The sequence below is a fragment of the Tasmannia lanceolata genome, unplaced genomic scaffold (genome assembly GCF_043159265.1).
Source record: "Tasmannia lanceolata isolate RefF3 unplaced genomic scaffold, GAP_Taslan_0.1 ptg000018l, whole genome shotgun sequence".
Classification (NCBI taxonomy): Eukaryota; Viridiplantae; Streptophyta; class Magnoliopsida; order Canellales; family Winteraceae; genus Tasmannia; species Tasmannia lanceolata.
Window position 1 is genome coordinate 23,622,880 of NW_027518695.1, and position 15,139 is coordinate 23,638,018.

General features: G+C 43.2%; 1 protein-coding gene across 2 annotated transcripts; it reads right to left on the reverse strand.

The window, feature by feature from the left end:
* Window positions 1–8,913: 8,913 nt before the first annotated feature.
* Window positions 8,914–10,911, reverse strand: LOC143850788 (F-box/LRR-repeat protein At3g48880-like). 2 transcript variants are annotated; one of them, XM_077360044.1, is made up of 3 exons: window positions 10,687–10,911; window positions 10,187–10,574; window positions 8,914–9,561 (listed from the first exon to the last, which is right to left on the reverse strand). In XM_077360044.1, the coding sequence occupies exons 2-3, from the start codon at window positions 10,543–10,545 to the stop codon at window positions 9,012–9,014; spliced, it is 909 nt and encodes a 302-aa protein (XP_077216159.1). In that variant the 5' UTR covers window positions 10,546–10,574; window positions 10,687–10,911; the 3' UTR covers window positions 8,914–9,011. The 2 variants fall into 2 exon arrangements, with proteins under 2 accessions (XP_077216159.1, XP_077216158.1); XM_077360043.1 differs by lacking the exon at window positions 10,687–10,911 and having other exon boundaries at window positions 10,187–10,672.
* Between the last annotated feature and the right edge of the window lie 4,228 nt (window positions 10,912–15,139).

Here is a 15,139-nt window from a genome sequence, read left to right on the forward strand (position 1 = left end):
TAAAGCACCTTCATCTTTGTGTGTGTTTGGGAGACCCGCCCGGTCTCATTCTCTCGTTAGTCCTCTTTGTGCGCCGTTTGGTTTTGGGAGAACACCCTACTCGGCTTGGCTTCATACCCCTACCCTTATGGGTATTGGGTTGCACATTTGTTGCACCCTAGGGCTAGGTAGCTGTCCGGCCCGGCTTGGTGTTTTACCTCTGCCAAATGTGCAAATTCGTGTTTCCTTTTCTTTTAGAGAGTCTTTGACTCATCTATCCTTTAGTTGGTGTTATTGGAGTCTTTGACTCATGTTTCCATTTCTTTTAGAGAGTCTTTGACTCATTCGTTCTTTTGTTGTATTACTAGGAAGTCTTTGACTCATTGGTTCTTCTGTTGGCGTTATTTGGGAGTCTTTGACTCATTCCTCCTCTAAGTTGTAGTATTAGAGAGTCTCTGACTCATTTGTTCCCCTCTTTAGTGTTGTTAGTTCGGAGTTTCTCCTTTAGAGTTGTTGATTACTTCGCTTTTGATTAGAGGCTAACTCAGTCTTATTAGAGCTTTGCTTGCTTGGGATCTTGGATCGTTTTCTCTCTTCTTGGGACGCTATCTTTCTTGTTGTGGTTTGTCTCTTTGAGACGCTAATTGCTTATTCGGGGTTTCCCCTTTTGCTTTAGGGCTTTGCCCTAGTTTGTGGTATTACTTGCGTGTTCCCTTTAAGATTAAAAATATCTAAAGGTCCTGAGCATTGGAAAAGCTTTAAAATCCAAAAACATTAGAAATTTAAAACTCAAAAACATTTGAAAACTTTAAAAATATCAAAAACATTTGAAAATATAAAAAAACCTTAAAAAATCTGAAGTGTGAGTGTTTCTTTTAGAAGCGTAGTTTGAGAGTTCGTTTTCGAACTACGTTGGCTTGATCCTCTCCCGAGGTACGTAGTGCAGCTTGGGATTTACATCCCAAGTCCAGCCAAACTTTTTTTGTAAATAAACGTTTTAAACCTTCTTCAAAAACCTTTAAAATATAGTTTTCAAAAGACCTTCCTCTAGAGTTAGGAGTTTCTCCTCGATAGAGAATTTTAGAGTTAGGGTTTTTCTTTTGATAGGTTGTTTGATTGATTGTTTGCTGTGTGCTTGTTTTAGAGTTAGAGGTCTGTCCTAGAGTTATAGGAGCGCCTCCGTCCGGTCAGTCGGCGATCCATATTGCCGAGTGATGACTAGAGTAGGATACGCTAGTCCACCCTTGGTTTTCCGTAGGAAATACAGCCTAGTCACACATAGGTTGTAAGAACCACCTGCATTAGCTTAGGGCTAATCTGCATTTAGTTAGGGCATATAGGGTGTCATAAAATCCACAATTCACTGAAATTTAAATAATCGTACAAGAAACTTTAATAACCGGTTCGGTCTTTTAGATCGAGTCTAGGATAGAAGTCTAGGTGTCTTAGGCATCCTAGCTTAGAATAGGCGCGAAGAACTACGTTGCCTTGATTCTCGTGGAGGCGGGGATACGTAGGCTTCTTTGGATGAATACCAGATCATCTGAGGACTCGGGCTAATCACTTTTAAAACTGTTGAAACAATCAAATCACTTAGGATTTTCCATGAAATTAGAATTTTAGGAGAACTTTCACTTAGATTGAATCCAAACCAATTAAGAAATCAAGATACACATTTAGGATTCACATTGAAATTAGATCATAGGATGCATGTCACATAGATAGCACATTAACAGAGAGTTGAATGAGCCATTAAAAATGAATTTAAAAGGGTTAACTTTTGGAATTGAAGATCGATTATCGGGCAGGAATGGTGCATGTGGTGGATAAATCCCCATACCTTCCATTCTTGTAACCAGGTAGCGAGTCTAGATTTCTGGTTAATTATGGGTCCTAGATCCCACATCTAGGTGGCGACTCTGTCAGTCTCTTTTGTGTGGAATTCGGATTGCCTTAGTGATCCCAAGTTCACATAAAAGATGAATTAAAATTAATAATAAAAGGCACACGCCAATCGCGTGGGTACGAGAGACCAAGGGATAGTGCGCGGCGGCTCGCGCCACCACCCCTCTCGCGGGATCGGGTCCCACAGCCACATACCACGGTTTCTCAGAAAATTGATAGTTTGTATTCTATCACGACAAACCGCCCAACCAAAGATACAAACTCTAGGTGGGCAATTAAATTTCCATACCTTTGCCGAACATGAAGGGTTAGAAATGGGCATAATACTTTTATAGAAAGATTTAACTGAGAAAGTCCCAGAAGGTTCCTCAATCCAAAGCCTTTTATCCTCCCCATTCCTTTTAATGTAACAACCCGCAAGAAGGGCCCGCAGGCTAGAGACCAATTCCACCTCCCACTCAAAAAATGATCTTCTAAACCCAGGGTTCCACACAAGAACACCCTCATTCCACTCAAAGCAATCGCTAACAAAGGCCTCCCTATTTGAAGCCATATTGAATAATCTCGGAAATCGACACTTAAAGGACACATCCCCACACCACACATCCTGCCAGAAAGATATTCTATCACCCCTATACACTCTAAATCTAACCTTTAACTTGAAAAGAGAAGAGATTTTTAGAATGTCTCTCCAAACCGACAACCCTTTTTTTTCAAACAAGTCCAAGGATTCTCATCTCCCCATATCACATCCATACTTACTTCTAATGACCTTGACCCACCAACGATCATGCTCATCCCCAAATCTCCATAACCATTTACCCAAGAGCGCATGATTAAAATCTCTAATTCTCCTGATACCCAAACCACCCAACTTGATGGGTATACAAACCTCCTCCCATTTGACCAAAGCAATTCCTCTCTTATCCTCATTCCCACCCCACAAAAATCTCCTCTGAATCTGTTCAATCCTGAGGGAGACACTAACAGGGCATTTAAATAAAGACATGAAGTATATAGGTATATTGGACAATACTGCCTTAACCAGCACAAGCCTACCACCACGAGAAACAAGATTCCTTTTCCATGAACCTAATCTTCTCTCGATCCTCTCAACTATAGGAACCCACATGTCTTTATTCGGTCTACCAACCCCTAAAGGAAGGCCCAAATATGAGGAAGGCAATGTGTCCAGCTGACATCCCAGAATCACAGCAATTTCCAGAGCCCTCTCCTCAGGAATATTCAAAGCAAAAATTTTAGACTTGTGGAAATTAGATTTTTGGCCTGAAATAAGCTCATAGCATCTCAAAATGGCTTTTAAGTTTCTCACTTGCCCAATCTCCGGCTCACAAAATAATAATGTATCATCAGCAAATTGCAAGTGGGAGACCTCCACCTCCTCCAAGCCGATCCTGAATCCTCTAAAAAGATCAAGACCGCTTCCCTTCGCCAGTAACCTACTAAGGGTTTCCGCCACAATGATAAACAAGAAAGGGGATAAAGGATCCCCTTGTCTAAGCCCTCTAGACGACTTGAAGAAACCCTTTGGAGATCCATTAATGAGAATAGAAAACCAAGCAGATGACACACAATTCTTCATCCACGAACGCCATAGACATCCGAATCCCATACGCTGAAGAGAGTAATCCATACATCCCCAATCCACTCTATCATAAGCTTTCTCCATGTCCAACTTACTCAAGATGCCTTGCTTACGAAGTTTGCGATATGAGTCAATAGCCTCATTTGCAATCAAGGAGCAATCTAAAATTTGTCTTTTTTCTACGAAAGCACATTGATAATCCGATATGATTGATGGAAGTACCCTTTTTAAGCGATCCGCTAAAACTTTAGCCAAAACCTTATAAAGGCATCCCACAAGACTGATAGGCCTAAACTCTGATATCCTGCTAGCACCTTCCACCTTAGGAATTAGAGTAATGAAAGTAGCCCCCGAACCTCTATCCAACTCCATTCCTTGATGGAACTCATGAAAAAATACCACTAGGTCACCCTTGACATATTCCCAACAAGATTGGAAAAATGCCAAACAAAAGCCATCCGGCCCGGGAGCCTTATCTCTACTCAAAGAGAAAACAGCCCTCTCAATCTCGTCGACCTCAAACGGATCCTCCAATTTCCTACTCTGATCACATTCTAAATGATTAAAATCCACCCCCTCCGGAATAGGCTTCAATATACCATCTGATGTATATAAGGCATTATAAAAGCTCAATATAGCACTCGAAATATCTTCCTTTCCGGAAACCACCGCCCCGTCCACCATCAATGAGACAATCCTATTACCCCTTCTTCTAGCACTAGCCATAGCATGAAAGTAAGCTGTATTTTTATCACCTTCCTTCAGCCACTTGACCCTCGACTTTTGCCTCCAGGATATCTCTTCATGTAGAAGAATACTTTTATGTTCTTCACGAAGACGCCCCAATTCCTCCCTAGAAACAATGTTCCCCAATCCCTCTTCCTCTAAATCTCCTAGTTCTACAATCCTACTTTCCAACCAATTCTTTCTGCAAGAGTCAGACCCTCTTTTCTCCTTAATCCATTCCTTCAACATCTTCTTAACAAATCTCAATTTTCTCCCTATTCTAACGTCTGCAGGCCCCTCAAAATTTTCAGAGGCCCACCATTTTCCCATCCTTTCTTCCATATTCGGATCCTGGAGCCATGCAATCTCAAATCGAAAAGGTGGGGGCCCCCAAGATTCTAACCTCGGATCCAGAAGAATAGGACAGTGATCTGAAACCGAATGAACCAGGGATTTTTGTATCACCTCAGGAGTCAAGCACATCCACAGTGGACATACAAGGAAGCGATCAATCCTACTATGACTCTCCCCTCTATTCCACGTGAAACGAGCCCCAGATAATGGAAGATCGATTAACTCATGCTTAGAAATGAAATCAGCGAACAAGACCATATTTCTATTAGACCTCGTGCAATCCACCCTTTCACACGCAAATCTAATTTCATTAAAGTCTCCACCTAAACACCAAGGATGGGACCATCGCGCCCTAATCCCATCTAACTCCCCCCATAACAACCTTTTCTCCACCCTTTGAGAAGGCCCATAGATCCCAGAGAAAACAACCCTCACCGTGTCTTCCACCCTTTCCAGAACAACAGACAAGGAGAACCTACCCTTCCATTCCTCGACCACATTCCAATAAGACTCCTCCCAAGCAACCAAAATCCCCCCAGAAAGGCCAATTGAACCCACAAAAGAGAAGCTCCACTGACCTGTGAGACCAATACTCTGAACAGTAACCTTATCAATAACCTCTAATTTGGTTTCTTGTAGACATACAAGACTCGGTTTACATCTTTTAACCATTTCCTTCACTTGAGCTCTCTTCGCCAAAGAACCCAATCCATTTACATTCCATGATAACGTCTTCATAAGGAAACAATTTTCACGTACTTTCTCCCCTTTCTCCCTGACTTGACACTCCTCAATGGAGAACTCTTCTCACCTCCCTCACTCTTCTTACCTCCCTCACTCTTCTTATCCCCATAATTAACACCCGATTTCAATCTAGCCAACTCTCGGAGTGACTTCTTCGAAGAATCACCCCTGTGAGACTCGTTAACCTCTCCCCCAACCATATCCCTTAATTCAATCGACCGAATCATACCACGAAACTCCGGTAATGGTCCGAGGTATCTTAACCCCACCTTCCCACTAACATCTATCACCTTATCCACTGCCCTCTCCAGTAGCTCCATGTTACCCTCAGACCCCTCAACCCCCTCTATCTCCTCGGGACTATTGGAATTTTCCCGGCCCAACAAAGCCCTCTTATCAAGATGCGCATAACAAGAAGGAATAGGAGAGGATAGCAAGCAATGGTTTGGGACATCCATACCCAAAGACTCACTGATTTCGTCCTCTACATAGAAACCCATTTTTGTGCCCTGCATATTTGGATAAGGAAAAGACACCTCATTGCCACGAAATGAAAACAAAGAGTTGATACCTTTGGGGGAGTTGAAGCCAAGACTACAACCATCGCATTCCAGTTGTGATTGATTGACTTGAAATATTTTCATTAACCCACCAATACCTGGTAAGATAGGATCTTCTACGGCACTTGTGGTGCTTTTCTCTCCCGCTCGGTCCAGGCTGAACTGTACAGAGTGCTCTGAGTTACCCAACCCATCATTAATTCTCCGGAAAACCAATTCTGAAGGGATAATCCTCCGAGAGTATTCCTCACACCCTCCCCTCAAAGCAATGTTAGAATCTTCCCTACGACTCACCGATGTTCGCCTTAATTCAGCGTCACTTGAAGAGACACTATCCACTGCTCTTGAATCAGCCCTCCATTCTTCCAGGCTAATTTCATTGCCAGCAACACCATGCAAATCTGCCCTAAAGTTTATGCTCCCTTGATCTGGTGACATGTCAATCAAGGGCGGGCCATCAGCAATGTTGCAAAATTTCCTAGTAATTGGCATTTGTCTTAAAGGTGTAACAGGCCCACAACCTCTCCCTGAGTTGTTCTCCACCAGTCCAATAATATTCTCCACCAGCAGGTTCAAATGTCTTCTAAGCCCATTAATATGTCCACTGATTTGATCATCTGGCAAGCCCACCATCCTAGCGTCAATCAAGTCAACCCCCCTACCTCTGTCAACACCAGACGTCTGACCTTCCAGAAACTCCAGCCCACTCCCTTCCACTCTTTCCTCACCACAAATTTGGGAAATTTGATTTGCAAATTCTGCGCTATCGTGCGCCCCCCTGCTATCGTGTGCCTCCCCGCTATCGTGCACCACCCTATTCCTTCCAGCCCAATCCATGCTAACCTGCTCCTCCTCCCCACTACCAGACTGTTTTTCCGAACATCCATCAGCCCCAAACCCATCCTCATCATCATCCGAGCTGAATTGAGTGGAATATGTCTTCCCCCCATCCACCTTTTTGCGCGCCGACTCCATTTCGCATTTCACCCACATTGTTGCTCCGTCGATGCCTACCGGAAAAGCCACCACGACTGGGCAGCCAGAGCTTGTGGCAATCCGAACTTTGGCCCACTGATATCCTCTAGCAGCTTTGCAGGAATCATCCATCTCAATTACCCTACCAATCCTCTTCCCGATGTTTCTGAAATTCTCCACACACCAAGCTTGAGGTGGAATTCCAGAAATGAACCACCACTCCACCCTTGTCAGATTCTCAAACTTCTTCGACCAAGAGCTCAATTCAACAAATGGCGAATTTCTAGCAGTAAACCAGGCTATCTTCGATTGCTCAAGAGCAGATTCTGCCTTTAAAACAATCATAACTTCCCTTTCATCTATTTTGTAAACTTTAACAGCCCCTTCTGCAACTTTCCTTTCAAACAACCAAGCTTCCAAAGCCTGAACATTGCCAGACCATCCTTCCCCGATTTTGCCCCACAAACTACGTTCTGTTCCTTTCAAAGAGACCAATGGAAGAACCGCTCCATTGTCCGGCTCGCCAAAGACAATATTCAAAGGAGTTTTCCTACTGCCAGACTCAGGCTTATCAATCCCTTCGATACTCCCACTACTTGATGCATTCAATGCGTTGGTCTTTGGTTTTGTCGGACTCGTATCGACATTGCAGTCATACGACGACCAGATCTTCCCGCATTGCCAACACTCAACCCTTCTCTTGAAATTGTAGAACCCGCACTTGCAGCACTGCCAGTCTCCCCTCAGCTGTTCCACTCTCTTCTTTCCTATTCTATCTATTCTCTTCTCCCTGCGATTCTTCTGCTTCGCCCAAGGAACCACCATTCTCTTCTCCCCCCTTTTTTCTTCCGCAGCACAATGGAGGGAATGGGTTTTATGGCCTAGAATAGAGGGAAACAATGAAGGTTGAAAAAGATGGTGGTAGGAGGTGGAACGGCTGAGAAGGGGAAGAAGGAAATCTGCAGAGGTGGCTGAGGGTGGAGGTAGGTGGTGAAATGGGTTTATAAAAGATAAAAAATGGGAGAGGTTAAAATGAAATGGGTTTTGTGGTGGTAAGGGTGGTTGATTTGGGTAGGGAGGTCGGATTTAATGGTGGCTGCAAAAAGGAGGGGAAGAAGAGGTAAGATGATGGTGATGATGAGGTGGCCGGTCGGTGGAGGTAGAGATGAAGATGAGGCGGTGGAGGTGGTCGTCGGTTCGAGGCGCAGAAATTGCAGTGGTGGTGGTGATCGGTGGTGGTGAAAAAAAAAAAGTGGCGGTGGTAGTGATGGTGGCTCAAGGTGGGTGGGGATCAAGCTCTGCCACCAACAAGAAATTCATGAGGCAGGATGGCTCAAGATGGGTGTCCGATCCTCAGATCCACATCTTGTGCTCACCAAGATATGTAATTTCTTTTGATGTACCCACGGAAAACCCTAATACATCATTTTCCCCCTTTTGAGCTCTAAACCCTCTTCTCAAAGACAAGAATATTTTGGATGAGGGAGGAGGAAAACAGAGCGGTGGAGAGGCGGCGGAGCCGGAGATGAGGCGGACTAATGGAGGCCGCGGAGCCACGCAATCGGAGATGAGGCGGAGGGCCGGAAGTGTTATGAACCCGATCTATTTGCAGCGGTGGTCATCTCCCCCATTTCCCAAAAAAGCTGAGCGGTTTTCATTGTCTCACTGCTCTCTCTGTCTTCATTATTTTCTCCATCTCCTCTGAGACGTCTGGTTCGGATTTCCTTCGCCTGCCGAAGGTTCTGTTTAGAGTGGAAAAATCGATTCTAGGGTTTACAGATTTTAAATCTGGTATCATCTCTCCTGCGGACAAAATTATAATGAATGAACACGCCTCATTTTCGCCCTACCATCGATATCATGGGGACGAAGAGCATGGCAGAGAAATAATTGATGGAGAGGAAGGAGATGAGTCCCCTTTTGAAATCCCTCAACCAAAGAAAGCGCCGATCGAGAGGCTCAAGAGATCCCTTTTTTTTTTACGTGCAAAGATGTTCGGAATGATGAAGTTGCATTAGTAGAAACATAACAAGAGTTTTGTGAATATAATCTAAGAAAGGGAAGTCCATTTCAACATCCAAGATCAACAATAGGAAATAAAAATTCCGAACAATACAAAACCAAATTTACTACATATTATCCTTCTTTTCCAAACATCAAAATCATGAGTCATCAGTGAAAGCCTGGTTAAGTTCAGCATAAACTTCATCAAAGAAATCCTCATCTAATTCATATTCCTCAAAATTGAACCGAACTTGATCTAAAGGGCTGTGTAGTTGTGCACCCTCGCAATTGAAGTCTTTGATATGAGAAGCGCTTTTCAAGATCTCTTCGTCCACATCGAAACCCACGCAATTCTTCAGGTATAGTAGCTCTAGATCCTTGCAACCCTCCAATATGACCATCAGATTTTCCTTGGATAGAGTTGAAGACATGAATAATGCTGAATGCCCCAAATTCAAGCACTTAATCTTCGGAAGGTAAGTAGCGAAAGCAGATGCAATTTTATCATCAAACCTAACACAAGCTTTTAGCCCGTAAAAATTCTTGCAATGGTTATTGATTTCTGAAAGGATTTCAATAATGGCGGGCTGCAGCAATCCATCCACACACAAAATTTCAAGATTCGTCCATTTACGTAGAAGCTCTGGCTGTAATTTGTAACCAACGGCAGCATACTGATGAAAAGAAAGGAGTTTCACTGCAGGGCACCTACAAGAAATAGCTATAGATTCAGTGTCATATGAAAGTTATTTGAGGAATGCTAAAGTGAAGGGCCCTCTTACAAAAATCCCAGCCACAAGAACGACCCATTGGATCCACGTCACCAGACTGCTTTTATCAGACCTTTAATTTTTCTTTTTGGTCAGAGCAGTTATAAATGCTGTTGGAAGATGTGGATTTTAATTTTTTGTTGAGATCAAACAAGAACAAACAACAAATAGTGCAAATGAGTTGGAATTATCAGGGGCAACTGTGGATGAAATAGCTTAGATTTTGAAAGTGGTTTATAATAAAAGATGAGAGATTTGGGGCTCTGGAGAAAAGACAGGAGGTGGTTATTGAAGAAGTTGGGGAGAATTTAGTGGGGATGACAGTGAACATGAGTACTCAAAAAACTTAAGCTTTTAGAGTTGATGTTATTTTATTATTAATATTTCAATCCTCCTCTCATGTGATTAAACACCAATATCAAAACATGTTAATAGTTTGGTTTTAAAATCATTTATATTTCAACATTCATATTTTAGGCATATGAATGGGGCCATATTCAGGCTCAGAAAAGAATGGTGTGGACAACTAAACAAGCAATAACACTGTAATTTTCTTCACTTACTCATCTGAAACATAGATCATGTCCTCCTCAGTAAGTTCTTCAGGAAGAATCAGCTGGACACAACATCGACGGCTACGATTAACTACGAATTTCAGAAATCCCGTGAATGAGAAATTCTCAACATGGTATTCTCGCTTGAATCTCTTCACAAAAGGGCTTGGTTTCCATGACAAACGACCAAGATCGAGTGATTCGAAATTGAGAACTTTCCAACAGAGAGGATTGGTGGAGGCTTTGTACCAGGAATGGCAGACGAAAGGCACACCTAAAATCTTGTCTTCAAGACCCAATCTTCCAAATATATTAACCAAACAATCCATTTCTAAATCCTCCCACTTCCTATCCTCCATTTGTCCCATATCTGTAGTGATCAATTGGGGACAATTGCCTAGAGGAGAAGAATGTTATAAATGAAATGAGTGTAGAGAAAGCAACGAAAAGAAAAAGGATAAAGGAAAAGATGGTTGAGAAAAATGAAAAAGAAAATGATATGATGAGACCTTAAAGAGAGCCTATGTACCAATTGAGAGTCACCCGAACCAGTAGTCCACTAAGGGGGTGAATTTTGGTAACCTTTTGCTTATTAAAGGGAAAGGTGATACAGTGCACCCTCTTTCTTTGCTTAACAAAGAAGATACGAGTTGATAATGAAGAAAGAGGGTTGATGAGACGTGTTTGAGAGAGGGACTAATGAGGAAAGAGGGTTGATAGGAAAGGAAAAGGGAACAGTGAGAAAAGTGGACGAAATTGAGAAGAAAAAAGAAGTGGAAAGTCGAGAACTCTCAACAACAAAGACGATTGGTTGGTAATCTGTACGTAGGTCTATGTCGGCAAGCCCAAAAGTTTTTTCAATACTGCTAGGAAACTTCGTGGAGAGCCATTTTGCTTCCCCCTTTTGCAATAGAGAACATTACAAAATGTGTTAAAAAGTGGGCGTGGCCGTGGCTCTCATCACATGCAAAAGCCGGGCGCGACATGGCTTTCCCTGAATGCGGCTAGCAAATTCCATCTATAAATCCTGTTTAGTTACAAGTGGCCACATTCCCAATCATAAAATTACAATTCAATCCATGGAATCGTGTGATTACATTACTAAAATACATAAAATTGTACAAAACAGAGGTACGCACTAAGTTCTGGTTCTAAATAGAGGTTTATCTTGTCCTCTTGGGCTCGGGAAAGGAAACAGTCTTCTCTAGCAAGGTATCGCCAGAGGTCACGGGCCTCCCCACCGACCAATTTAGAGCCACCGATAAACCTAGGGAAGAAGCAGCATCAATGCCAAAAATGGAACCTCCTTGAAACATCTTTTTTTTTTATGACCTAGGGTGTCCCCATCCCACTTTGTAGAGTGGGACTAATTCCCTCTGAATGCGTGCAATCGCCCGTAAACCACACGCATCGGGCAAGCCCGGGGGGATTCGAACTCTCATCTCTGGGGAGCATACCCAAGACTTTAGACCAAAGAGCCACCACACCTATACGGGTTAAAGCCACTCTCGTCTCCTTGAAACATCTTGTCTATGGTTACAGCCACCCTGAAAAGGTTGAACAGACCAGTGGCACATGCAAAGACACCATTAATGTCAGCCCTCGCTGAGATCACATGACATCTCCACATCCTAAGGGAAAAAGGGAAATCCATACTCAGCCAGGAGGAGGAGCCAGGGTACGCGTAGGCCATTATTTTATCCTTAGCTCCATTTGTTACCTCCAGAGCTAACTTGAGTGTCGAAAGGTTCCTTTGGAGTTCACAAACTCTCAGTGGCCTTTACCCATTGTCTTCGAGTGAAGGCTCTCCCTTTGCAGACCATCTGGACCCCAGAGCGCATCAAGGAAGGACTCGTTTAAGCACTCAGAAAGATTTAGACAGCAACATATTAGCGCCCACTGTGGGGCCAATAGAGTCCCTACCTAAAGGAACTTGGCCATCAATGAGAACCTAAGCGTCAAGGACACAAGGAGCACCCAAAGTACAACAGCCACAAGGAATACAATTGCGGACTCGAATGCTAGCCGGAGCCACCACCGGTGGCTGTTGTGGCCGTTAATTGCAAGGCAAAATTGATTTCCGCAAAATTGCCTAGCAATCCCAAATCAACCAAACAATAATCCGTCTAATCTCTCAAGTTGCTAGCCACTTTGGCTGTAATCCATGTGGGTCCCAGCTTTTGCATGTGATGAGAGCCCCACATGTTGACTTTTTGGCAGATTTTGTCTTACTCATTTAATTCATCTGACATGGCTCTCATCACATGCAAAAGCCGGACGCGACATGGCTTTCCCCGAATGTGGCTAGCAAATTCCATCTATAAATCCTGTTTAGTTATACTCTTAAGTGGCCACATTCTCAATCATAAAATTACAATTCAATCCATCAGGAATCGTGTGATTACATTACAACGATACATAAAATTATACAAAACAGTGGTCAACACTTAGTTTTGGTTCTAAATAGAGGTTTATCTTTGTCCTCTTGGGCTCGAAAAAAGAAACCGTCTTCTCTGGCAAGGCATCAGCAGAGGTCACGGGCCTCCCCACCGACCAATCAAGAGCCACCGATAAACCTAGGGAAGAAACAACATCAGTGCCAAAAATGGAACCTCCTTGGAACATCTTGTCTATGGTCAGAGCCACCCTAAAAAGGTTGAGCAGACCACTGGTACCGGCAAAAACACCAATGTCAGCCATCCCTGAGATCACATGACATCTCCACATCCCAAAGGAAATCCATCAATAAAAAGGAAAACCCATACTCAGCCAGGAGGAGGAGCCAGGGTATGCATAGGCCACTATTGTATTCTTAGCTCCATTTGATACCTCAGAGCTAACTTGAGTGTCGAAAGGTTCCTCTGGAGTTCACAAACTGTGAGTGGCCTTTACCTGTTGTCTTCGAGTGAAGGTTCTCCCTTTCCAGACCTTCTGAACCCAGGAGCGCATCAAGTAAGGACTCGTTTAAGCACTCAGAAAGATTTAGACAGCAACATATTAGCCCCCATCGTGGGGCCGATAGAGTCCCTACCTAAAGGAACTTGGCCATCAACGACAACATAAGCGTGATGGACACAAGAAGGAGCACCCAATGTACAACAGCCACACAGAATACAATTGCGGCTTCTAATGCTAGCCAAGAGCCACCACCGGTGGCGGACCCGACAGGTGAGCCTCCTGCATCAACTCATCCACTGCTGATGGATGTGCACCCGGTTCCACCACCATCATCTGTCACTCCCACAACGAATTAAGTCACTTGTCTGTCGAGTTGCGAACCTGGCCAGCCTGCTCCGAAAATACGTAGAGCAAGGGGGCTGGGCCTGCACCCCCGACACATCAAGAGGCAGAACAACTCACTCGGCCATAGACATAAGTACTAGAGACACCACATCGAAGGAGGGTCAATCTCACATGAATGAACGGAGCCTCCAAACCACCAGCGGCCCAATAGCCAGGTTTACCTAGAGAAGCGCCCCCTCCCTATCAAACCTTCTCTAGCAAATACAGTAAATGATTGACTAATCAGTGAGGGGAAGGGGCTCCCTATCCCAACCTTCGCTCGAAAATACAATAAATGATTGGCTAATCAATGAGTGGAAGGGGACCACTTGAAGAAGTTGAAGATGACGAGCAACACCCCTTCACCGAGAATTTTAGGCTCCGGTCCACTACTTGATCCTATAACAGTACCACCTACCCAGTGTAAAAAGTCTAATCTTATATACATTTAAACTCAATTCTTTATTGCGCCTACAATGTTTGGTGCCTTATGTTGTCGTTGCCATATCTACACAGGCTAAAAAAAATATGAATTTTTTCTAAGATAAAAGAAAACTATATACATAATAAGGTACTGTTCAATCGAAGGTATTAAGATCTAAAATATGCATTCAAGCAAAACCAAAGTCTTTACATCAAGAGCAGACGAGTTTTTATCAGGATTCAAAGTCTTATTATGATTGTCCATATGACCCATATATCCAAAGGGGTGACCAATTGAGATCAGAGGTCCAGTGTTAGCATTTAAGTACGAAGATTCCAACTCTCCATCCTACCTTATTCCTATTCGCAGATGGTTATTTACAATCCAAAAACTACAAGTTTCTCATGGCAATTTAGGTATGGTGGAGGTACAAGCACCTATCCCCATACGGGCATGTACTACCAGCAAGAACATTCCTGCAAACCTTAGTTTTGTCCCTACTGTCGCGCCCAATCGGTAAAAGCTCTTCAGGGCCGTGAGAGTAACGGCATTGATCACCATAACGACACTCACCAAAATCCCTCCACTTATTTCATATTTCGGTTTTCATAGCACCCTGTAATAATAAAAGTGAATTAAAGAAAACATGAAAAAAAATTACTACAAAGTATAATAAATGGAAGATTACCTAAGATTCAGCTCTACTAGAGCTCACTCCATAGTCCCTCATCAAATCTGGTTTGGATCATCCCATGGAGATGATTTTATGGGCAAGGCCTATATACGTTGTGCCCCAACAAAGGAACGGTTTGCATCTTCGAACCAGGTAGGCCCAAGTGATTTTTTTTAAAAGAACACTTTTTATGATGTCCAATTTCTTTTTTTTCTTGAAAGATCTAAACCATTCATTATTAGGCCCAACAAGGGTGTGCTCAGAGAGAGAGAATAAGTACAGGTGGGGCCTATCAAGGCCAAGTGATTTTTTTTTAAAATGAACGCTTTTTATGATGTCCAATTTCTATCTTTTTTTCTTGAAAGATCTAAACCATTCATTGTTAGGCCCCAACAAGGGTGTTCAAAGAGAGAAAAGACAGAGAGGGAGGGAGAGTACTGGTTGTGAGAATAGGTACAGTGGGGCCTATCTCGTTCAAAGATCTATACAATTCCCTTGTTAGGCCTCACTAAGGGTTTGTGCTCAAAGAGAGAGAGAGAGAGAGAGAGAGAGAGAGAGAGAGAGAGAGAGAGAGAGTACTGGT